The following is a 24,339-nucleotide window of genomic DNA, read 5'->3' on the forward strand; positions in this document are numbered from 1 at the left end:
TAAATATTGGTAATTAATATTTCGGTTAATCACGCTATATTTGAACTCTTGGTCACAACACTTAAAAATTCAATAAAGTTATACCGAACGTCACGTTATCAAAGGCTGCCCAGAATGCGATAAAGTTATATCGAACATCAAATGTCTCCCAGAATGTAGCAATATTTTACCGAATATCATGTGATCAAAAGTTTCCCAGAATGCAATAAATTTATACCGAACATCATGTGATCACAAGTTTCCCAGAATGCAATAAACTTATACCGAAGATTATGTGATCACAAGTTTCCCAGAATGCAATAAACTTATATTGAGCAATGTATAACAAATGAGTGCTAGAATACAAGACAATTATGCCGAACGTCGTGTGATTAAACAATCTCCCAGAATGCAAGAACTTTACACTAGACAAAAGAACATATCTGATCTCTAAACGGAAGACTGAGGAATGCTGGGACATTTTTGGCCCATTTAACACTCATAAATAATAACCTGGCTTCAGTTTCACATATTGCCTCTGGATTACTACAGTACGAAGGTGTTAGTTCATATGGATACTGAAAAAATAAACAAAAGAACATTATAGCCATATACGAATGATTTTTTTGAACATGTTTGTATGGCGTCACTGAGGTCCGATAAAAACAATCTGTTTTTATAGCTATGATGTTTTCATCCACGAGTCCTAGAAATCATGGGATTTAATCGCGTCGCTTAATTTTCGTTCAGAGGGTCGGTGAGATTCTTTGTTTTATAAAGTGTCACTAAGTTATCAAGTGGAAGTCGCGCTCATGGTTATATGGGTCATGACGTCAGACACTGACCTTTGGCATTGGTTGGCAGATGATAGGTGTAGGAGTTTCTGTTACTGTGACCGATGACAGGGAATCAAGTGTACTCACAGTGATGCCCATATATGGTGATTCACCTCCTAATAATGTATTCATAAATGTTGGTCCGTGACGTAAGTTTGAGGGAATTGTTGCGGTGACGTCGTCTCTGCCTGTTGTTTCCTTCAAATAGAGCGCCATCTGTTTTCGTATCGTCGAATTTCTTGGTCCGCGTTCGTGCTGAACAGCTGTGGGTATAGACACAAAAACAATGAATATTAAACTTGAGATATCTTTAACAAGTCAAACTAAACCGGAAATGTCAAAGGAGACACACAAGTAAAAAAAAACAAATCCTTTTCTAAAATTGTCGAGACACATTTACTGTTGCTTCTGCGTCTGCGCAGTCAGTTTAACGTCGATAGTTTCCTTCAGTGTCAAACTTTTAAACATGATGAACTTTAGCGTATTTTTTTTCCAACTCGTACCGTAGAGGTGAAAGCCAAATCACTACAGTCACCATATTGTCCTAACGCAGTCAAGATTTACACACTGGTGAACAAACCACCGTTACCAGTCAATGAATAACCTTACGCTCCATTTAATCTGAGACGATCAACGCATCGCTAGAAAACACTTCAAGAGAGAATAAAGAAATACTTTTAAAAGGCTCTAATAAAGTGAAGATGTGATTTCATTCCTTGGCATTCTAGCTTAAAAGTAGATAACTAATCTTCGTCAAAGTTTCACTAACGACACTAATCATGTGAATGTTTCACTATAAGATAAATTGCGCCCTCCCCACACCTTATCGATTAACTTTTAAGTATAAACTAAAACACTCACACACTAGCATTACAACAACACATGATGATATGGATTTAATAAATCGAATCAGAAAAATGCAGTTCAGGAGATTGGCGTTCACTGAACTTAGTGTATATGCTCGATCGCATAAGTTGGCAATTCGTACTCGTATGGGGGGTGCTCCTGAGTTTTTAAATACATAAGTTCAAATGGCCCTTTTCAAATGGTGTCCAATTCGACTGTAATTTCGTATGCAGTAATTGGTGAATCGGTACGAGTAGGTATACTCTTGTTTGGTACGACGGAAGTAATAATTGCGTGAGAATATTCTATGAATGCACATAATTACATGCATAAAAAATAAGCACTCCAAGCGTGTTTTTTGCTGGAATTCAGCATGAGTCCCCGCCTTTTCGTGCGAAGAAAAGAAATGATTCAATTAAATAATGCAATTTTATTTCTCTGTGAGTATCGTGATGTTCTTGTCAATATTTCAGTGGTGCCAGTATAGCACGTGTTGTTGGACGTTTTAAATAGTTGAGAACGATTGTGAAGGCATGGGAAACGATTAAACAAAGACGATCGAAGCCGGCGACAGGCGTTCTTTAATCTCTATACTTCTTGTTTCTTTCATATTACCAAGTCACGTGTCTCATACACTGTCACTGTTGATGACGTAAGAATGTATTGCCATTTCATTCATTTCCATCGCAATAGTGAATGCTTTTTGTCATGTGACTTAGATTGTGAATTATGGCTTAAAGATCATAGTAATCCAACCAACAACTCTAATGCGACTTGAAAATGAATATGGGCATTCTGTATTCTCGCCGACAGGTGGTTTTAGTGAAGACGAGCGCCGTCAACGAATGACGGTTTGTAAAAATAAAATAAATAATTTGTGTTGATTGCCATAGTTTTTAATCAAAATTACATAAAATAAAAATTATGTAAACAATATATATAGTAAACAGATTTTGGTCCTCTGAATTTACCTTCGTGAAATGTGTATTGTAGACGAGGATTCGGCCAATCAGCGTAACTGTGCCGTTTGCAGGTTGTAGCCTGAGGTATGAGTTGGCTGCCTCTTTGTTCTCACCAGGCAACTGTTAAACGACGCTAGCCGTTTACAAAGACTCTCGGCAAGTGAATCCGATCTTGGGGCTGGTGGGAAACGACTAATCGGCAGTTTGACGATAGTACTATGCTAGGCTGTCAGACAATGAATACGGTAGTCGTGTGGACAGCGCGTGTGCCTACAATGACAGAAACGAGGCAATTGAGCAACTGACTAAACTGCATTAATTTGGCTAACAAGTGCGCGGGAATTGAGATATTTGTGGATGGGGACGAAATAGAACACCCCTCTTTGTTAGCCCAAAGCAATACGTTCAATTTCGTCTTCTATTACATCACAACGTACACGCTCTGCAAGAGCTATGCATATTTAATGAGCTATTTTCCCCTACACGTACGGTGATGAGCAAGTTTCACGCTTACTCATGAAAACTAGTTTCAGCTAAAGATGTATGCATTTTGGAAAATCTAACACAACTATGACAAACTACGATGTGCGTAGAAACTGGGCATAATCATCTCATATTTTCACCATCCTGCAGTCGTACCTTGCTTGAATCAAGGATTTTTGGTTTAATATACATGTTTAACATAACTGCATCATTTATTTATGTTCAACACAGCGACTTCATTGAGTTATGTTCAGGAGTCATGTTTAATCATTTCCACGTTGTCTATTTACTAGATTTTGTTATTCGACCAATTCTCCATGGGATACCAGATCCAAAGTTGTCATGACAAAGAAACTCCTCCACCGTCTTTATCACCCCAAGTGGTTAAAATAACGCCTGTCACCAAAAGCAAATATTAACACAATCTACTGCTAGATGTTTCCCTGTATAAAACTTGTTTATGTAAACATGTTTGGATAAAGTAGATCTTTTTTACAAAAACACTTGTATTGTAATATACGTTGTAATATGACATATGGTTAACACCAACTTGTTGAAAAAAAATTGAACGCGGAATGGTGTGAGTAAACCGGACACGTGGTGGACACGTTTCATCGTTCAAGAAGAGCACCTTGAGCAAACTAGAACCATATTGACCATATCAAAATACATGTTTTAACGCAAGTATATTTAAGGTATTTTCGCTCATCTTATGAAATACTACTTTATACGAGTTATCAAACAATACTTGATTGATATGTCACACAAAACTGTCTGTAAAAACGAAATCTGTGCTAATGTTTAAGAGTAATAGCATTAGGAAGCGAACGCATTCACATACCACTTGGAGCTAATACCATTTTTTTGTATTCTTCAAATAATTACTGTTAATTCGTTTATGGCATAAAACGTATGGTATACAGCTGTGGATGATGATCTGATTAGCTCCGAATTCATACACCACCACGTGCCGAGCGCTTGAGACACGAGCATACGGAGGAGGCTTATTGTAATCTCAGACTTGTGTCATGAATTAGTTTTTGCGTATCTGTTAATCGACTTAATTAACTGATTATTAGCGAATTGCTGTGTTATGTCTGTCATCGTTTAGGCCTATTTGAAGTTTTGGACGGAACTTGGCTCAGTGATTTGGAACTAATTACCAGATAACCGCCGCTATTCTGACTAAGATTCTGACAGTTGGTATCCATAGTTATTAATGTAGTGAACGATTAATCAAAATATATGACGTGTTCAGTGCTTAGTGTGATTGGCTTTATGATTGAAGGTTACGTCCTTCTGGAGTCTTTTTACTGCTTTGTAATTGGTTAGAGTTTTGAAAATGAATAAAGTTGTTTTTGTTGGTCTTGGCGAATACTCCACGACAGACGCAGTCTAGAGCAGTCCTGGAGAGCCTTGGGGCGAGTGTTGACGCAGTCTTGGGCGAGTCTTGGGTCAGCCTTGCGATAGTCTTGGGGATATTTCTCCAGGGCGCTGTGTCTTATAGAGTGCTCGATTGAGACTAAGACGAGAGCTGAAACGTATTTCGTTGTATGTGTCTTATTTGACTGTAAAGTTAAAGTGACATTCCCGATCCCATACCTCAAGGGGACGAGATAGAGAGACGAGACGAGATTCCCCCCTCGCAAGTGTGGAGAACCCGAGAGTACAGGATTTTCACCCTGATACTTGTATGATGAAATTGCTTTTGCGTATCTATTGACTGACTTAATTAGTTGATTACTAACGAATGGCTGTGTTACGTCTGGCATCATTTAGGCCTATGCGATAACTGTCGCTATTCGGACTACTATTTCTGACAGTTGGTATTCGCAGCTACTAATGTAGTGAACGATTAATCAAAAGATATGACGTGTTCAGTACTTAGTGTGATTGGCTGTATGATTGAAGGTTACGCCCTAGAGTCTTTTTTACTGCTTTGTAATTGGTTAAGGTTTTGAAAATGAATAAAGAGAGTTTGAGTTGGTCTTGGCGAGTACACCACGATAGACGCAGTCGAGTCCTGGAGAGTGTTGGTGCGAGTCTTTACGCAGTCTAGAGAGAGTCTTGGGTCAGCTTTGCGATAGTCTTGGGGACTTTTCCCCAGGGCGCTGTGTCTTATAGAGTACTCGACTGACTGACTAAATACGAAAGTTGAAACGTATTTCGTTGTGTGTGTCTTATTTGACTGTAAAGCTTAAGTGACTTTCCCGATCCCGTACCTCAAGGGGACGCGATAGAGAAACGAGGCGAGATTCCCCCTGGCACGTGTGGAGAAACCCCTCAGAGAAGAATTCACCCTGATACTTGTATTATTAGTCTGAGTTGTAATCGAAGAAACGAAACGGAACGAAACGAAACGGGATAACACACATAATAAAAATTAAACTGTATTCAGTGAAAATGGGTTTTATACGCACAATATTTACAAAATATTTGCTGAAAATAATATTTAAGCAATAAACTACCGCCGGAGACGAAACATGACCAGTAATTTTATTTATTTATTTATTTATGCTACCCTTTTACATCAGGGGCTCACTGATTAGTAATTAGGAGCTGCAATAAAATTATTGGAAAAGCACATACTATATAAATGAAAAATGAAACAGACAATTTAAAACTTAAACGAAGTACAACAAATGAAACTTTTTAAAACTTAAAGAAAATACAAAAAAAAAGAATCTTTAAGAACTTAAAGTAAATACAGGAAATAAATGTAATCTACATAATCTCTTCTATAATCCATGACATCAATAAGAAACCTTTTCACAATTCTATCAATATATGTACCTTTCAGTCGTGTATTTAACACCCTAAAACATTTGCCGAAAACAACGGGATTTTAATTAGTAAACGGTTAGTTTCGCTAATTAAAGATAATCGGAAATTTGCAGTCACGCGGCGAAACAACTATCGGACGAAACTTGAGCAGTTTTTAACTTTCAGTCGTGTATAAAACTTCATAAAACAATTATTTATAATTAGCGAAACGAACCATTCACTAATTAAAATCCCGTTATTTTCGGCAAATGTTTTATGTCGTTATATACACTACTGAAAGGTGAATATACTGGTCAAGTTTCGTCCAACAGTTGTGAATATTGTACATGTCAGACCCTTGTTTCGCTGATTACAGATTTTCGATTATCTGATTAGCGAAACGAGCCATCTGCGTATTAAATGTTATTTTCGGAAAATATTTTGTAAATATTTTGCGTATAAAACCTATTTTCATCGATTACAGTTTAATTTTCATTATGTGTGTTATCCCGTTTCGTTTCGTTTCGTCGATTACAATATGCCGCATTCAGAAAGTCATCCCCCGAGTCATCCACACTTCCGAAACTCCTTTCGCGCCTCGGCCTCATTCGCATTCAGCTCCTGCCCTTTTCTGGGTTTTCTTCCCTGTATTCATGCCAAAGTCACTCGGAGCTAAACATAAAATTGCGTCACGTAATGGTATCTGATGGAATAAGAATCCTGGCAACGTTGTGTGCATTGTGTATTAAACTATCAAATAAATGATCATATTCACAATCATGCCAATAGTTCTGATCTTTCTTCATCAAACAACGAATGACACCAACAGGTGTTGCATACACAGTAACTTGTTTGAGTTGATCACACTCCAATTGAGTGCAAACACGGCAGAGAATCCTCGCAATAGGGGTAGGATGTTCTCAATATATGTCTGAAATAGCGGGTGTTTTTTTCTTCAATATGTCTGCTCTAGGGGGTACTGAATTTACATTGCGTCCACAATAGGGGGTATGGTTTGCCAATGTGCTGCCAGCCCTAGGGGCCTATTATTTTTTAGTAAGAACGCACATGGTGTAAGGTTTAAATATTGAGTGACACCCCCCCCCCCGGTAATATTGTCAACTGCAAAGCTATACAGAAGAACACGTACTAATCTTCCGCCATTTCTAGGCTATGAAGTCAAACATCATTTGCATATATGTGCAGGAGAATGCCACCAACTTGCTAATTTGTGTTGTAAAACAGTTACTAGTATTCTAAGTTCAATGCATGATAAGAGGAGGTTGTAAAAAATAACCCTTAAATATTGAACTAGGTAAAAGTTTCAAAAACTCTAAACGTGCATTTCAAAAAGTCGGGTTTAAAAACTGCTACTCATTACCTTTCACGAAGTTTCTATATTTTCATTCAACTTTTTATATTTTTATTTTTCATTGTCAATGCTGGTTTTGTAAATCCACTGTTAACGTTTTTCCTCTATAGGTATACGCACACGAGTAAAAATGCTCGAATCGTGTTACAGAAATGCCGCCTTTGTTATCATTTGTTTGAAGCATTGGATATTCTTCGGCTCTGAATATCATAAAACCTGGGCGGAACATGAATATATCAAATCTGCCTCTATGTTTATTTTCCACCGTTTTTTATTCTATACATAGAATTCCTCGTATATCATTTGTGTATCTGGACGGTGCCCTCTGCGGTGAACTGCTTTTTGTTGTCGCACTGTTATATCCACATACTCTTCTGTGAATTATTTTTAGAAAAAATAACAATGCCAAATGTGTGACCAATCACATCGGTTCTCACTTAATTCCAAGACTGTGACATCATGATTTGCAACAACAGGTAATTGACATCTGACCCGGCAGTTAGTTTTACTATGTATTGCTATATTGGGCGTATTCCGTGACCAACCAACCGGGCGAACGTTGGAACGTTGATGAATGCATAGCGTATTAATGATACAGGTATGAGCGATCGTGACGTTCTTCGCCTGTTCAACAACGAAGGGGACGAAAATGGCAATTGGAAGTGCTGTACGAATTGTCAATGGTCTAATGGCTTGTTGAAATCTGTATTTGGCGTGTCATTGTCGCTTTTGACGGGGATATCGTTTGCTGTTAGCAACCTCTTCATTGCACTGGGAGTGCTATACGGACTACCGCCATTACAGCTAACGTTTCTGTGTAATATGGTATTGGTGGTATCTGTAATACCTCCTATTATCTACACTCGAGCGACCCTTATTCCAGAAAACCCTGCCGATACTGTATTTTTAGTGTCACTGGGAGTGGCACGCACTTTTGCTAGTATTGCTATTATTTACTCGCTGGTGTACATTCCTATTGGTAATGTCACAGCTATTAGCGGAGGAACAATACCCATATTCTCGGCGTTAGGTGCCACCATATTCCTTGGCGAGCCGTGGAAAATAGCAGATATCGTGGCATCCGCCATCAATGTCGCCGGGACACTTCTAATCACACGTCCTACGTTCCTATTCGGTGAAGATACACAGTTCGCTACATACGAGGGCGATGCAGACTACTATAAACAAATCTCCACATCACAGATTGTTGTCGGATACAGTCTCGTTGTTGGAAGTTCTGTCGGATATTCCACTGTATATATATTAATTCGAATTCTGGGTGAACGAGTATCAATATTTACTAAATTATTTTACGCTGATTTCACTGCTACCTCAATGACCTTAATAATAATGTTTGCTTTTGGGAGACCTATATGGGAAATGGATTCGTCTGTAGCGTGGTATATGGTAGGGATGGCTATATTTGATGTGTCTGGACAATGGTCGCGTTTCGGGAGCTTGGAGTTGGAGCGCACTGCAGTTGTGACACTGCTTTCTAATATAGAAGTAGTAACGGCGTATATATTGCAGTACTTTTTCATGCAATTGAGGCCAACATCTCTAGACATAACAGGTGCCGTTTTAGTCGTGCTGGGGTCGATAGTAATCTCGAGTGAGGCATTATATGATAGTTGGAAAACTGAGAAAGAATCCAGGTCTAATAGAAACCACGACGACTATCATTGACAACGTGCATTGTTAGACGTCGTTGGTCCGTTCTTGACGACGGGTGTTTCTATGAATAGCAATATTACATCAGCATCGTAGGCTTATAAGAGCATTGGAATCAATGTTTTTAAAGTACCGGCATTTTGTTTGTTACTAGTAATCTTTAAATACCCCTGTCGTAATCCCGTGTAGCATCAAGTATGCTAAATATAATTTAAATGTCGTCATTACAACATTTCAACACTGAACATTGTCCACTGAGAGCCGCAAAACAACATATCTTTTATCCGTAATGTATATTGTCAATAATATTATTGAATCTGCTTGATTTTCGAAGTGTATACTTGTTTTACACCGATGTATCCAATAATTATGTACATGCAAATGTGGTAATCTCACTTATACTAACTGCTACATGCGGTACTCAAATATTCCGCAAATTAGTCCGGTCTGTTTTATTCGTTATGAACGCCAAACAGTCTGGTCTGTTTTATCCAATATGACCGCCAAATAGTCCGGTGTTAGATTCAAAATGACCTACTATTTTTTTGGTACGTTGAAATGGTCGGTTCTGTTCAAATATGGCCTCTAATTACTTTGATAAATGCTGGCTTTACCGCATCTATAATGGCAATATTTATCTTATATACCAGCCTTTTGTATCGGCCCACCCTTTTATCGGCCAACGTCATTCCCGTAGAAGAGGCGAACTATATGGAATCTAGAGAGGGCAGAATAATGTGCCTTATGTGTTTCAGTAGTCACCTCTCAGAATTTGTTTATTTAGATATATTTTGCTTGGCAATTATGTTGCAATTATGGGAGTCATTGGATCTATCATGAGTACTTCATTATGGTCCAAATTACAGGTACAAGATAATAAGAAAGATATTAAATATAAATCGTTAAAATAATCAATTAGTTTTATTTTGTGGACTTCTGCTAAACAGATCAAGTGGAGTTTATCGGAATTGATTTTGTTAAAAAGGCTACATGTTCTTGGTGAAAATGTAAAAAACAAGAACAAAAGTTGGATTGCCATTATAAGATTGCATGGATTTTGTGGTTTGGTTTCAGTTCAACAAATTCTTTTATGGATGATCACAAACATACTCCTCCACCACTCCCTGAATATCATGAATCTAAAAAATGGCCACTATGGCTAAAAGGGTAACCCATTTCAAATCCGGGGTAGCTGGTACTTGATGTGTAGCACAATGTTTGGTGTGTCCGCCCACCATCAGGGAGATTACACCCTTAGCAGTGCAAAAAGCGTACAATCCGGTCCTTTGACAGACTCGCGGCATTCATATTTAGGGGAATGGCGTTCTTTCGGAGGGGCGTAAAACTGTAGGTCCCTTGTACTGCTCCTATCCTCAGCGCATGTAAAAGATGTATTTGTTTTTGTCCAAAGAGTAGTGGTTTTCACAGGACAACTGACGACTTCCTCTCAATACACGTGTGCTTGAGTTGCGGCAGCTTTTTTGACTGGGGTGAAGATTTTATGTGAATGTCATTTTATGTGAATGAATGTCAACGCGACCTTTCTTGAGGGTCAGGGGCATGCTCCCCCGGTAAAATTTTGATGGTACACTTAGGTAATATTTCTCTTACGTTGGGCCGCACGGTGTGCATTTCTACCGACATTTGCGGTGGATTTTAGTGATAAATATAGATGAGTGTTTCACCTTATTTTATCGTGGGGCCGATGCCCCACGACCTATTTTTCGTGCCAATCAGTCACACCCTGTAAATCTAAATAAATATGCAATAAAATGGAATAAGGGTCGCCCAAGTGTAAATAATATTAGGTATTACAGATACCACACAACAAGACATCATTTACTGCAAATGGGCATTGTCCTCCGTTTGGCTATGGACTGACCTTTACTTCCAGGTAATGTTGACATTAGCAAGACATTTTCAAAATAAACCGTCACTTCATTAGATAATAGATCAGTGAGTGTTGATATCATCAAGGTGACTGCTTCCACTTGCGCCCGCTTCAAAAAGTTGAGACCATTGATAGACATAATGCTTGCACCATACACAATAGAAGATGCTCAACAAGTTCGTCTTGTTGGACAATGAAATTTTAGGATATGTTATTTTGGTAGGCTATAGGTTTACCAAGCAGTCCCCACTGGGAGAACTGCCATAATAGACAATTCGGTTTGGGAGGCTCTCATTGCTGCAGTTCGAAAACCATTGTTGCTATTTCAAGACATGGTTCAGAACAGAACGGTGTCAGTAGTTGCATTGCAGGAACATGAAGTCGGTCGCTTACCTCAACAATGGGGTCAGCTACTATGTAGAATTTAGAAGTATAACTACACCATTGGGCCAATCAGATCACTATATCTGGCAAAACACTTCAAGAGGCGGCTTGATGATGTAGTAAGAGCCATCCATAGATTTGTATGTCAGTTTTTGTCTTGCGAAATCTGTGCAACCAAGCTCTCACTTATAATGTGGATAATGTGAGAAAATATGGATGTGTTTTCACCATTATGTCATTACTGACACTGATACAGTGCAAATTGTTGTGATAACATCAAACTGACAAAAAAGCAAGGCGTGGTTTCCCAAGTATCATCCAAGGTAGCTATTGTCAGACCCAACACATTGATAATAGTGCATGGTTGTACACTTGTGCTCGAGAAGCTATGTGAAGGTTTATTTCAGTCGCAAATGTGCAGCAAATATACAATGCACTAGCACATCTAGGTTCTATCAAAATTCATCAGAGTCCAGAGAGAGGCTACAGGGGCGGATCTAGGATTCTGGAATAGGGGGGCCGATAACTTGGCCGAAGGCCTAGTTCGCGAGCGCCGATGGTGCGAAGCCTTTGGTTAAAAATAGGGGGCGCGGCCCCCTCGGCCCCTCTAAATCCGCCCCTGGGCTACCAAGATTGTTGTTTTTCATGTGATAACCATCCAATCTATCTTACTATTCTTGTAGCGGAGTTTTTATATTTTTGGTTAAGGATCGTGGAATATCTCCTACAAAAATTAGTGATTGCAATTCGTCAAATAACTGTCCCATCTATCACATGATCAGACTATTTATGCTAATATTCTCTGTCCGCAACACCATGAAACGCTTCTTGGGCACTTTCTTTAGTGTTCGATTTATTTTAGGAACCCGTTTATATGAACCGTGGCGAGGTGCTGCCATTCTCGTGTTGTACTGGAAAATAGTATCTTTACTATTTTACCAATTTAACTTTAATAAATGTACCTAATATAACGGTATACTGGTTTAAGTTTTGTGTATTGATGGGACCCAAACGCCCTCTAGTGTCAAGGTTGAGGAATGTGTGTCCTTTGCCCCGACGACTTTTACTGACGACCGAATCTATATTCCTATAATCTATAGAAATTGCCCAACGGTATCTAACAAAACACTCGAAATTTCATGATCAAGGGATCATTCAAACGGGTTTTAGAGGTAGATAAAATAAAATTTTGTTGAAATTCACAGTATAATTTAATTTATCAATTTAGTACCTCTGCGACAGAGGCTATACTATGACTGGGCAGACACCTGACATGTGAAGTCAAGAGACCAACATCGTTCAGACTCTATGCGTGAATCATTCTTCGCCTTAGAAGCGAAGGTTCTTTACACCCTTAACTTTCTGAACACACAACACTACGATGAAGACTTTCCATTTAAGACATTGTGAATTTTTTCTTTTTCCGGAAGAAAAAAACCTGAAAAAACTTATTTTGACAAGATAATTCAGAAATTTATATTAAAGAAATTCATAACGAAATGTATTCCCTAATTTTCATAATTACCGATTACATAAGAATTTAACAGAAAAAAGATAATATGCTATATTCTCAATATTTTTGCCTTTTATTTGTCTTGAATTATGACTGAAAGAAGATGAATGTAATTACAAACTATGTAGTGTGTTCAACAACTTATGTATGAATAATAACTATAATAAATATGATTTTGCATAAAAACGAAAAAATTTCACAATGTCGAAAACGGAAAGTCTTTATCGCAGTTTAACACGCAACACTCGTCACTTCAGGTCAGAAGTCTCCATGGAAACTAAGAGTACATTCAAAATCTGAAATAACTGGATAGTCTGTACTGGAGTTGTGGCTGTAGTTGCCAGTAGTTACGATATGTTGGGCAGACATCACCTGTTGAATGATGGGTAATTGAAATGACACGTCATTAGTACACATTATTGTTTTTCACGATAAATATTATTTGTATTACATAATATGACCACAAATTATTGTCAATACTACGTGACATTGCTAGATTAGTATTATAATAAAATAAATATTAAATCAGTACTATTAAATGATAATCATTGTTTTGTTGTGTTATTGTGTGCGTGTAGCTGGTACACATACCCTCTAAGTCCATTGTGTCGTTTTGATAGACTGGTGTCCCAAATTACTGCATTTTATATTAAATTGCATTATTGTAAATATTTGGTGATAGTGAACCAACACACAAGATAAAGTTTCTGGTGAAGATGTTTTGAATGTGTCATAACATTTTACTTACAGGCCTTGTGAAAATATGTGTATATTAATTATTTAATTTGCATGATGAATAGCAAATTTGTAGGTATTACAAACATTTCAAGAATCCTTTAATTTGTATTGCTACTTATATTGATGGGGGTAAACGACACACCAAACGACGAAGAATTACTTTCCATTTTAACTAATTTGTATAATGAAAGTAATAACGTCGAACATTCTGAAAGCTAATTTAATCGAACGATCCGGTCAAGTACTGTTCCGACTGATGAAGGATTCAACATAGAACCCGAAACAGCACCATCACACTAGTGAATAATCCAATTACGGATAAATTTGAGTGCTGTATCGACATAGGCTTTCTTCGTACTCAGTTTTGTATTCCATTATTGTTTCCGTGTTTACTTCTATCAGGGTCACACCTGAAAAATATTTTAACACGGAATGTTACATCTGTTACGTATTTAGTTAGCTAATGCAATACTGCCCTCAGTCGTTGAAATGTTCGTCAATCCACCACCCCCATCAATACAGATTACTCCCACTACATTGTGTTTACCACACACATTTATAAAATTAGTTAGTTTGGCAATAAATTTGGCAAAAGTTGATCACTGTGCAAGCCAGCACTGAATGTAGTTGTGTCTAATCATCAAATCGAAACAAATCTTCGTTGTTTGACTTGCTTTTGAAGAGCTTTCTAAATTTGTTTTTTAAGATTTGTCAGATAAGATTCGAATATTTTCAACAGATCAGAATGCAACTTTAAACGTAGGTGCCCTATTTATTTTCAACTATGACCGATGTTACAATAGCAAGACGTAATATGACATTTGTATATAATATCACAAATTACGTACACCGTCACATCATTCCCCCCTTTTCCTATAAATATGACATGCATTTTTTTAGCTAACACAACATGCTAGTTTCCGTAAAACAGACACAGAGATGTTAATGTACTCAAATGTTTACATGTGTATAGCCATTCTAACCAAATTTCATGTAAAGTATAAAATACTGGCTACTCATTGGAGAGTCAAGTTTACGATCCTAGCTTGGCCAACTGTCAATTACCTTAAAAATTTAGCCAAACTATCACGGGGAATATTCTCTTCTCTCGGGGTTCTCCACACTTGTCAGGGGGAAAACTCGTCTCGTCTCTATATCTCGTCCTCTTGAGGTGCGGGATCGGGAAAGTCACTTATACTTTTCAGTCAAATAGACACACACAACGAAATACGTTTCAGCTCTCGTCTTAGTCGGTCAATCGAGCACTCTATCAGACACAGCGCCCTGGGGAAAAATCCCCAAGACTACCGCAAGGCTGACCCAAGACTCGCCCAAAACTGCGTCAAAGGTCGCCCCAAGTCTCTCCAGGACTGCGTCTGTTCTGCTGTACTCCCCAAGACCAACTCAAACTCTCTTTATTCATTTTCAAAACTCTAACCTATTACAAAACAGTAAAAAGACTCTAGGGCGTAACCTTCAATCATAAAGCCAATCACACTAAGTACTGAATACGTCATATCTTTTGATTAATCGTTTCACTACATTAATAACTACGAATACCAACTGTCAGAATGAGTAGTCAGAATAGCGACGGTTATCTGGTAATTAGTTCCAAATCACTGAGCCAAGTTCCGTCCAAAACTTCAAATAGGTCTAAACGATGACAGACATAACACAGCAATTCGCTCGTAATCAACTAATTAAGTCGGTCAACAGATACGCGAAAACAAATTCATGACAAAACTCTAAGTTCAGAAAATGATATGGATTGCTAATCTGCATATGCACTATCGGGTATAATTAATATACATAAGAAACAAACTGTGAAAATTACCAATCTCTATATGTGAGAACAAACTGTGGATAAGAGTGGCATAAACCCTGTATTTCGTGTATGTTATGGAAGTATTCTGTGGAACATCCTCCTTACATACCTCATTGAGTCTGGCCTACTAGGTATCCTCTAAGTGGAAGAGGCCATCATTTCTTTGGTGTAATTCATATGAATACCTGGGTCACAGAAGAAAAAAATCTGGGATGCAACATTATTGGCAATTTCACTCATGTTGCAAAATATAACTTGCTGACTGGTTATAAAGTGAAAAATATAGAATCATTTCTTGTAATTAACCTTGACATGTACAAGTACTTAATTTTGTAGTGCAATTGACTCAATGTGCATTCAAATTTCTTTCATTGGAGAACCGTTCAAAGCAAGCATTCAATAATTTGAAAGGTAAATGTCTATCAAAGAATTATTGAGATGTTTAAAATACTCATATAATATTTTTGCAAATACTTTATTGACTAACAAAATGAAAATAGGGTAAATCTGTACATTTGTTTTAAAACAACAGCAATACGTGGAATAATTGTGCGCTGTCATTCTGGCAGTGTGTTTTCTAAAAAGAACTAGTTTCGACTAATTGTAATCAACATTGCGGCACTTTAGACGTTCGTTGTGATGTTATATTACATCGTGTATATAGCAATGACCACCACCAGCAGAGCTATGAGGAGAGACGGCATTACGCGTCCACTACCATTACCTGTAGATGATACAAAATACAATATGCCGTATAAAAGATATTATGAACGGGTATTATTCAGTCACGAATTAACAAAAATCGTATGATTCATGACATGATTCAATTTAATAAAACTTATATCAGTAAGAATCTGGTTGTGTGTCAAGGTGTTTATGGTATTTTTGTTATATTATTCGATGTTTGATAATAATTGTAAAATACGTCATATGTGCAATAAACAATAGTGATATTGGAGTAAGATATCATTGTCATGTTACTGGGAAATATAATGGTAGTGCTTCTGAGAGTTGTAATTTGTTTTTTTAGACTAACAGATAAAATACATGTAAAATTTCATAATCTTAAGGAATGCGATAGCGATTTATTCTTGCAAAAGAAATCCGTGGTAAAGTAAATGGCGGCGAATCGAGTTCAGACACCGTTTTGTACCACTTAATATAACCGATATGCCATTTTCGAAGCTTTAATGGCAACTACATTTCATTTAAATAAGTCGATTAACAAAATGACGATTGGGGAAATCTGTACATTTGTTTTAGAACAACAACAATACGTGGAATAATAGTGCGCTGTCATTCTGGCAGTGTGTTTTCTGAAACTACAAACTATTTAAAATAATTTATTTTGCAATTCCACCATGATAAAAACGGCAAAGTACATTATAGATAAGGTGCATGGGTCGTTTGTGATTTAATGATTTACCGTTTTTGTAGGTTTGTGCCTTTTTTACATTTCATTAATTTGTGTATGCAAACTTGAACAGGCGCACGGGCTACGACAATCATACGTTTGTTTAAACAGTGGTTTTATGATTACATATGATTGAGTATGATATTGGGGTTCTATTTTTAAATATTTAAGTTGCTAGTGTGTCATTCCGTTTAATAAAGGTTTCTTCTTAATATGCATATCAATTTAATTTATGGTTATGTTTGGTGATATTTATTATTTGATAGCGATGTTTAAACGCACTTTTACTATAAGGAAAATATAGTAATCTTAGTATTTCTAGTGATTTGTAATATAGTAATACTTTGTAATGAAAAAATGAAACCTTGTGTCAATAAAGTATGACGCGTGAAACACGAAAAATGTGTTATCAAGTAAGTATTAAATATAAAATGTCGTTAATTGGTGTGATCGAGAATCGTCTTTTTTGGTCTTTAAATTTAGTCATTTACATGCTGGAACCTACTGCTCAACTAAAGTTGACTTTGACAATGTGCGCAGAAATTGAATACATCAAACCAGGGCTTCCCTTAAAACACTATTCTTGATGTTCAAACAATTGATCTGTGTTTTGTTTTAATCCAGTAAGAAAATAAACCGAAGATTAATAAAGAAATCTGCGCTTTAACCTTGGTATTAGCTTGACGAATTGCGTGAGTTGCGCCCTCCGCGGTGCTCCAAACCCAATACAGTGAGGTCTGATGCTGTTCGGTCGGTGAGGGCGTACTCACGCCTACATGTCAGGCTGTCTTGGTATCTAAGATATCCACAATTGATATGTTGACAGTAAACAATATGAAACAAAACAAATATTAAAAATATGTATTTATTGACATGTCTAGTTGTATAAAATATTAATGTCATATTTACCAGATTCGGTAGGATTGGGGTCGGTAAGATCAACACATTCTTCGCCCTCACAGCAGCAAGGACACACGTCACCGACGCATTCAATACCATCGATACAATCACAGGTAGGAAAAACTATATAAATCAACAGAGAGACATGTTGTGAATAAACAGTGTGTTGTTGTATATCAGGACAGATATCTGCTAATTTCACGTCATCGAATCTCGGCACGCACCGAAGTGTGTAACCTATTGTAGTAAGTTATCAACATCTAGCACTACTTCAGCGTCAAATCAGTGTCTGGAATTGCTGTAATCCTTTGTGTTTTCAGATGGATTACAGTACGTGCGTTCACGTTAGTCGGGACCCACTTGGGACCCACTCGGCTCGTGCCAAAATCACACCCTCATTATTTGATCTGTTATTTGACCCAAACATGGAAAATGATACGCATATGATGATAATAATAATTGCTATATTGAAATTATATCCATTTGCTGTTATGGTATTTGTAACCGGTCATCGTGCACATGAACGGCAGAAGATTTGATTTTTTTTTTTCACGTTGATGTAGCATTGCAAGAAAAAAAGGTCGCAGCAGCACATAAATATGCGTAGCTGACGACGGTTTGCATCCATTTCATTCATTACTACAGCATCCGACCATATCTAGCTGCATTTCCCTCCATTGTTATGTCATACTAGTATGAATCAGTATATCACAGTTAGTAACCGTGAGTATATGTTCTCTTAAATTTACCACCGATGGCGTGATTTCGGTTCGTAAAGCTGAATAAAATGAGAAGTATGTTAATATCTAATGAATCACACCAGTACTCAAATGATTACGTGCAACACTATTAAATTCAAAACTTACTTCGTTCGCAATGGTAGCCGGTAACTCCACTTAAACATACACAGCGAGTATTGGGGATATCACAAGTACCGCCATTCAGACAATCGTCATCAGAAGAGCAGTCTGTTTCTGTTATGCAAATAATAAAATAGCTATGCTAAGACTAATCTGTCTGTCACTATTCATTCATTCTCTTTTTATGCTCACCATTCTCTGCATCACGTTCTTTTTGATGTTACCTAAGTGCAGTTTATCTTGTCACAGACAATTATTTCTTAAAGCAGGAGGCTCATCACCTGCGCACGCGAGGGAATTGAGTCCCTAGCGACGATAGCAACACACGCTAAAAACGCTTGCTTGTAAACAATGACACGCTATGGTCATGTGACGCATGCGCAGTTGACAACTCCCTCGCTTTAAACGAGGTGTGAGTAGGCATTAATACGACCAGATCAAGATATGTGTGTCGTGTTATGTTTGTAGCCGTCGGCCAGGTTGAGGCGATGTTGTCAGACTAGAATTTACCTGTTTCACATAGATATCCACTGAAGCCGTCTGGACAAATACAGTAGTTTTCGCCGCCATCATCTTCCAAACAGGTTCCACCGTTTATGCAGTCCAAGTTTGGTCCACAAAAAAGCATTTCTACAGAAATATAGGATATATTTATTAAAATAACTGCATATTGTCAGATAATGCGAATTTCCATTGACATTGTATTATATTTTATGATATTAAACATGGATAACATTGAGTATTTTAGGGGATGCTGAAATAATTTACATTGGTATTAAGTTTTGATAAAACAGTTGGGTATAAATTAGCCAGGTTACCATTCCTTTGTTTTGTTTTCCATTGTTATTCTCGTTAGTCTGAGAATGTTGCGGAAATTTCGCCTCAGTGACGGCGGCGTTCATTGGCTGATAATTATAACAAGCAGCAAATTATAATAATATGCTAATTTTCCGAACATGGATGGCAATAGTTTGTTATCCGTACACGCTATATTCCCACAGAGACGTGAGTGTGACCAACCAATTTTGTGTGACGTTAGGATAAATTTACATGTTTAAAAGTATATACAGACTATTGAAAGGAGGACCCAATACATAATAGAAATGTAATTTGGCTAGGCACAAATCCTACAGAAGAAAGATAAGAAACTTTGTCAAGTCCACAAAATTAACAATGAGCATGCTATGATACTAGTAAATACTAATACACATTCCAAAAATATTATTTACCTGTTTCACAATAGTCGCCAGTATACCCATCAGGACATTGGCAGTAATTTAACTCTGTTGGATCGTACTGGTTGGCAACACATTCTCCCCCGTTCAAGCATCCATGTCCCTTTTTAATGTTTATTTCACATGTGGATTCTACAGTGATGACTTCAAAAAATAACAAATAGTATTTGACCATGAAACAATATTGAATACCCGATGTCTTTCAATTTATTAAGTTACACAAACGACGCCGCCGCTTGTTAGCTTGTTTAGATATATGGTAACTCGCTTATGTGTGTTCTTCGAACACAAACACAACTTTCAAACAACAAATTAGTGAAGAATTTAAAAATAACAATAATGAATACAAATTCATTTTAATTTGTGATGAGCAACAAACACATGTCCATGCCTCTTTCGCAATTTCTAAAAAAAAATGCACTTGAAATGGGACAACAATGCCCCCTGAATGATTAAATGTTCATTCTTTTTTCTCATCGACAACTATACAATGCGCTCATTTATATTGCTAGGTACTTATTTGAGATTTTATTATTACTATTTTTTTTATCTATACTTTTGTGTCTTTGCCTTTAATATTTGTAGTTTGTTTATTTTTTAGTGTATTATTTTTTTTCTTTAGTTTTGTGATTTTGTAGGTTTAGTTTTATAATTGTATTTTTTAGTGTCCTTACTGCTGTACTTTCTGAAAACATATTTCAGCACCATCAATGAATTTTGATTGACAAATTGGTGCTGAACGTCACTTAAAACGTAAATTAAAATTTACCTCACTGTGATGATGCATTGGTTGTGGAATACAGAAAAAGAGACCGAAGCATGCTACATAAACAATATGCTAATGACCTTTAACGAGGTTATGAGGTAGAAATAACTCATGAATATTATTTGAAAGTGCAATTATTAATAGAAAACATTTATTATGAAACGCCGGACTCGCGTATTAGTTGCTCTTTCAAATTTTGCCTTACCTATATTTTACCTATATCTGTAGAATAAATCAAGAAAACTACACAAATTGACTCCATTTATGAATAATTAACGGTTGGCCCGAACGCACGGCACAGTTCTGAATGTGTCAAGAACTAATAACAAGTTGGTTACGAACCAGTTGAGCGAGGCCAACCGAGTCGTAACCTCGGTGTGGTTCGTAACAAGTCTTATGATTCTTCAACCTGGTATTTTTGATAGATTTTATTTTTCATTCTGTTCCTCTGTTTTTTCCAGTTTAAAAATTATGAGCTCGCTGGAGCCTTTATCCCATGTATATTTCTTACACTAGATACCAGCCGATACCCCCCCCCCCTCGCTCATAGTTGATTATAGTTCCTGGGCTCCCTGTGGTATAACAAGGTGGTGCTGTCACGGAGGGCCGGAGCATATTGAAAAACCCGATGTGAACTGAGCACGAGGATAGCATCTAAGTGTAAAAATAAATCAGTTCTAGTCTCGCGTACATGTCCAATTTGGGGTTATCGGCATTTCCGAGTCGTGGGGTATCCTCATTGTATCATCTTCCAGTAATGAATGCCATTTCTGCGTTGATTGACAAACATAGCTTAGTTAGTATACTGCGAGTATCATAAATGGAAGAAACGCATCCACATCGAGATTGTTCTAGCTGATTGCGTTCCATGCCAGGCTTACTAGCATGGAGTCATGGAGTGCGTATAAAAAACTCCGGTCTTGTCGAGCTCAGTGTGTGGAAATATACTATTGGATGGCCGTTACAGAAAAATTGATATGTCTGGACATCTGTGTGGTGTCCCGGTGACCTCGAGTTTGGTGATCCATCTTGTGTCGAGACGTTTGTCCAAATGGACACCTTATGTAATGGTTGGGTAAGGTCACTAAGACCACCAAGTAGTTCAAGATGGTCCACGAAACTAGAGCTCAGGCTCTGCACTCTGTAGTCAAATGCACCCAAAAGGTCCCAATAATTATTAATTTGAAAAAGAACGGCTCTACATCCAACTGTGTAGCGTGCGGCACCAGACCTCTCACAATTCTACTACATAATTCATGAAAAACTGGTGTAGTTATTTATGTAAAGATTTATTAAAGCGTGGTGATCGTCGCGCAGCGTGCGTTCGAATTTCATGTAAATAAACAATGTATTTTACACGCGTTGTATACGTCGCTATGAGTCCCATATCGAACAGGACGCGGCGTGACGACTGCCGCCCTTTAATATCGGACAGCCCTGACTTCCTGCTCACGATACACTCACCTGTGCCATAGCAACTGGTGTTAAAATGTTAAACACAAGACATGAATGTCACAGTCCCCGTTAGTTGATTTAAAGTAGTACAAGGAACATCTGCAAACAGGTGAATGAATATGTACTCTATGTGGGTGCAACTCATAAAGTGATTTCCCATAATCTAGTTTTGTACTGACAACTAAAAACTTCCACTGACCCATGTTCAGAATCTCAGAGTACACAAGTGCAGCAAAGCTATGTGTCATACTTGCTCAAGAAACTGCATTCATAAATCTGAGTGAACCTTGATGTACATGACTCTTTGTTAATTAAGGTCTTAGTACATTACCAGGACCTGGGTCAAATCAAAGATCAAATAACTGCATTGTTTTAATTTGCATATTTTTGGGAGGGTGTGGTCATTATTCAGTGGCAGATCCAGAGGGGGGAAGGGGGGCCAAGCCCCCTCCCCAAACGCATGAAGTTTCATATCATCTGGATTACGCATAGCTTCTCTGCGATTTTCGCTCCGTATATCTTAAGCGAAGCTCCCCCCCCCCAATACATTTTGCTGGATCCGCCACTGTCATTATTGCCAAAAGCACATCTACTCGTTTCAAGGTGTGATCCTACCACATATGAATAAAATCAACACGATGGTTGCTGAGATCAAAGCAAATAACTGGATTTAGCTAATTTGCATATTTGTTGGATATTAATAATAACTTAAAAGATGACTTCCGATGATAAAAAAGCTATTTTGAAATTAGGTTCTGAGAAGTTGGTTCTGAGGTCCTGCAAAGTTGGTTCTGAGTTCTGAAAAGTATACACTACCGATCGAATACATTGGTAAAACTTGTGAATCAGATATCAGGAATTCATGAATCTGGATCTGAATTTAACAGAATCAATTATTCTAAGCATGCTCAGTTGCTCTGTCAGTGTAGTAGAGAGAGGTAATTTGGTTGAAAATCTTGAAAAAGACCCACTTAGGATTTTCAGATCTGGAAAAAAAAATTACGTGCATATGTAACACAGACTTGTTCATCAACCTGCCAAGTTTCATTGACATCTGCTGTAGAGTCCCTGAGAAAATGTGAGAGATAACTTGCAGCAACTTGAAAATGAGAAAGAAAGTAAAACTAGTACTCCCCTTTTAGGCTTCGCCTGAACGGGGACTAATTAACAGAACATAATCAGACTGTGAATGTTATATTATGTGGGAATGCAAAAAACAGAACATAATCATACTGTGTATGTTATATCATGTAGGAACTGCAGAAAACAGAACAGTAATCAGACTGTGTATGTTATATTATGTAGGGATTGCAGAAACCAGAACATAATCATACTGTGTATGTTATATTATGTAGGAACTGCAGAAAACAGAACATAATCGTACTGTGTATGTTATATTATGTGGGAATGCAAAAAATAGAACATAATCGTACTGTGTATGTTATATTATGTGGGAATGGAGAAAACAGAACATAATCATACTGTGTATGTTATATTATATGGGAATGTAAAAACATAACATAATCATACTGTGTATGTTATATTATGTGGGAATGCAGAAAACAGAACATAATCATACTGTGTATGTTATATTATGTAGGAACTGCAGAAAACAGAACATAATCATACTGTGTATGTTATATTATGTGGGAATGCAGAAAACAGAACATAATCATACTGTGTATGTTATATTATGTAGGAACTGCAGAAAACAGAACATAATCATACTGTGTATGTTATATTATATGGGAATGTAAAAACATAACATAATCATACTGTGTATGTTATATTATGTGGGAATGCAGAAAACAGAACATAATCATACTGTGTATGTTATATTATGTGGGAATGCAGAAAACAGAACATAATCGTACTGTGTATGTTATATTATGTGGGAATGCAGAAAACAGAACATAATCATACTGTGTATGTTATATTATGTGGGAATGCAGAAAACAGAACATAATCGTACTGTGTATGTTATATTATGTGGGAATGTAAAAACATAACATAATCATACTGTGTATGTTATATTATGTGGGAATGCAGAAAACAGAATATAATTATACTGTGTATGTTATATTATGTGGGAATGCAGAAAACAGAACATAATCATACTGTGTATGTTATATTATGTGGGAATGTAAAAACAGAACATAATCATACTGTGTATGTTATGTTATGTAGGGATTGCTGAAAACAGAACATAACCATACTGTGTATGTTATATTATGTAGGGATTGCTGAAAACAGAACATAATCATACTGTGTATGTTATATTATGTAGGAATTGCAGAAAACAGAACATAATCATACTGTGTATGTTATATTATGTAAGGATTGCTGAAAACAGAACATAATCATACTGTGTATGTTATATTATGTGGGAATGCAGAAAACAGAACATAATTATACTGTGTATGTTATATTATGTAGGGATTGCTGA

General features: G+C 37.1%; 3 protein-coding genes across 3 annotated transcripts; 1 reads left to right on the plus strand and 2 right to left on the minus strand.

Moving 5' to 3' along the window:
* Positions 1-404: 404 nt before the first annotated feature.
* On the minus strand, positions 405-1,431 carry LOC146736146 (nuclear receptor subfamily 2 group E member 1-like). The gene is made up of 3 exons (XM_085505594.1): positions 1,425-1,431; positions 825-1,123; positions 405-557 (listed from the first exon to the last, which is right to left on the minus strand). Exons 1-3 carry the CDS (start codon positions 1,429-1,431, stop codon positions 405-407), a joined length of 459 nt encoding a protein of 152 aa, XP_085361720.1.
* Positions 1,432-7,841: 6,410 nt separating this feature from the next.
* On the plus strand, positions 7,842-8,927 carry LOC102801049 (solute carrier family 35 member G1-like). Its single transcript, XM_006815999.1, has one exon. It carries the CDS (start codon positions 7,842-7,844, stop codon positions 8,925-8,927), a length of 1,086 nt encoding a protein of 361 aa, XP_006816062.1.
* A 6,795-nt stretch (positions 8,928-15,722) lies between these two features.
* LOC100374770 (uncharacterized) lies at positions 15,723-21,911 on the minus strand. The gene is made up of 7 exons (XM_085505595.1): positions 21,903-21,911; positions 21,130-21,208; positions 19,667-19,816; positions 18,948-19,067; positions 18,444-18,551; positions 17,587-17,700; positions 15,723-15,987 (listed from the first exon to the last, which is right to left on the minus strand). Exons 1-7 carry the CDS (start codon positions 21,909-21,911, stop codon positions 15,911-15,913), a joined length of 657 nt encoding a protein of 218 aa, XP_085361721.1. The 3' UTR covers positions 15,723-15,910.
* Positions 21,912-24,339: the final 2,428 nt, after the last annotated feature.

Source organism: Saccoglossus kowalevskii, chromosome 11, assembly GCF_978046115.1.
Source record: "Saccoglossus kowalevskii chromosome 11, keSacKowa6.1, whole genome shotgun sequence".
Classification (NCBI taxonomy): Eukaryota; Metazoa; Hemichordata; class Enteropneusta; family Harrimaniidae; genus Saccoglossus; species Saccoglossus kowalevskii.

What these genes read in the sequence shown, in the direction of transcription:
- LOC146736146 (XM_085505594.1), bottom strand. An exon ending in TCTGCCAACCAATGCCAAAG is followed by an intron (nt 558 to 824) that starts GTCAGTGTCTGA and finishes TTATTTTTTCAG; the next exon opens with TATCCATATGAACTAACACC.
- LOC102801049 (XM_006815999.1), top strand. Translation starts at nt 7,842, where the DNA reads ATGAGCGATCGTGACGTTCTTCGCCTGTTCAACAACGAAGGGGACGAA.
- LOC100374770 (XM_085505595.1), bottom strand. An exon ending in GATAACCCCAAATTGGACAT is followed by an intron (nt 19,817 to 21,129) that starts GTACGCGAGACT and finishes TATTTTTTGAAG; the next exon opens with TCATCACTGTAGAATCCACA. An exon ending in CCCCAATCCTACCGAATCTG is followed by an intron (nt 15,988 to 17,586) that starts GTAAATATGACA and finishes TATCATCTACAG; the next exon opens with GTAATGGTAGTGGACGCGTA.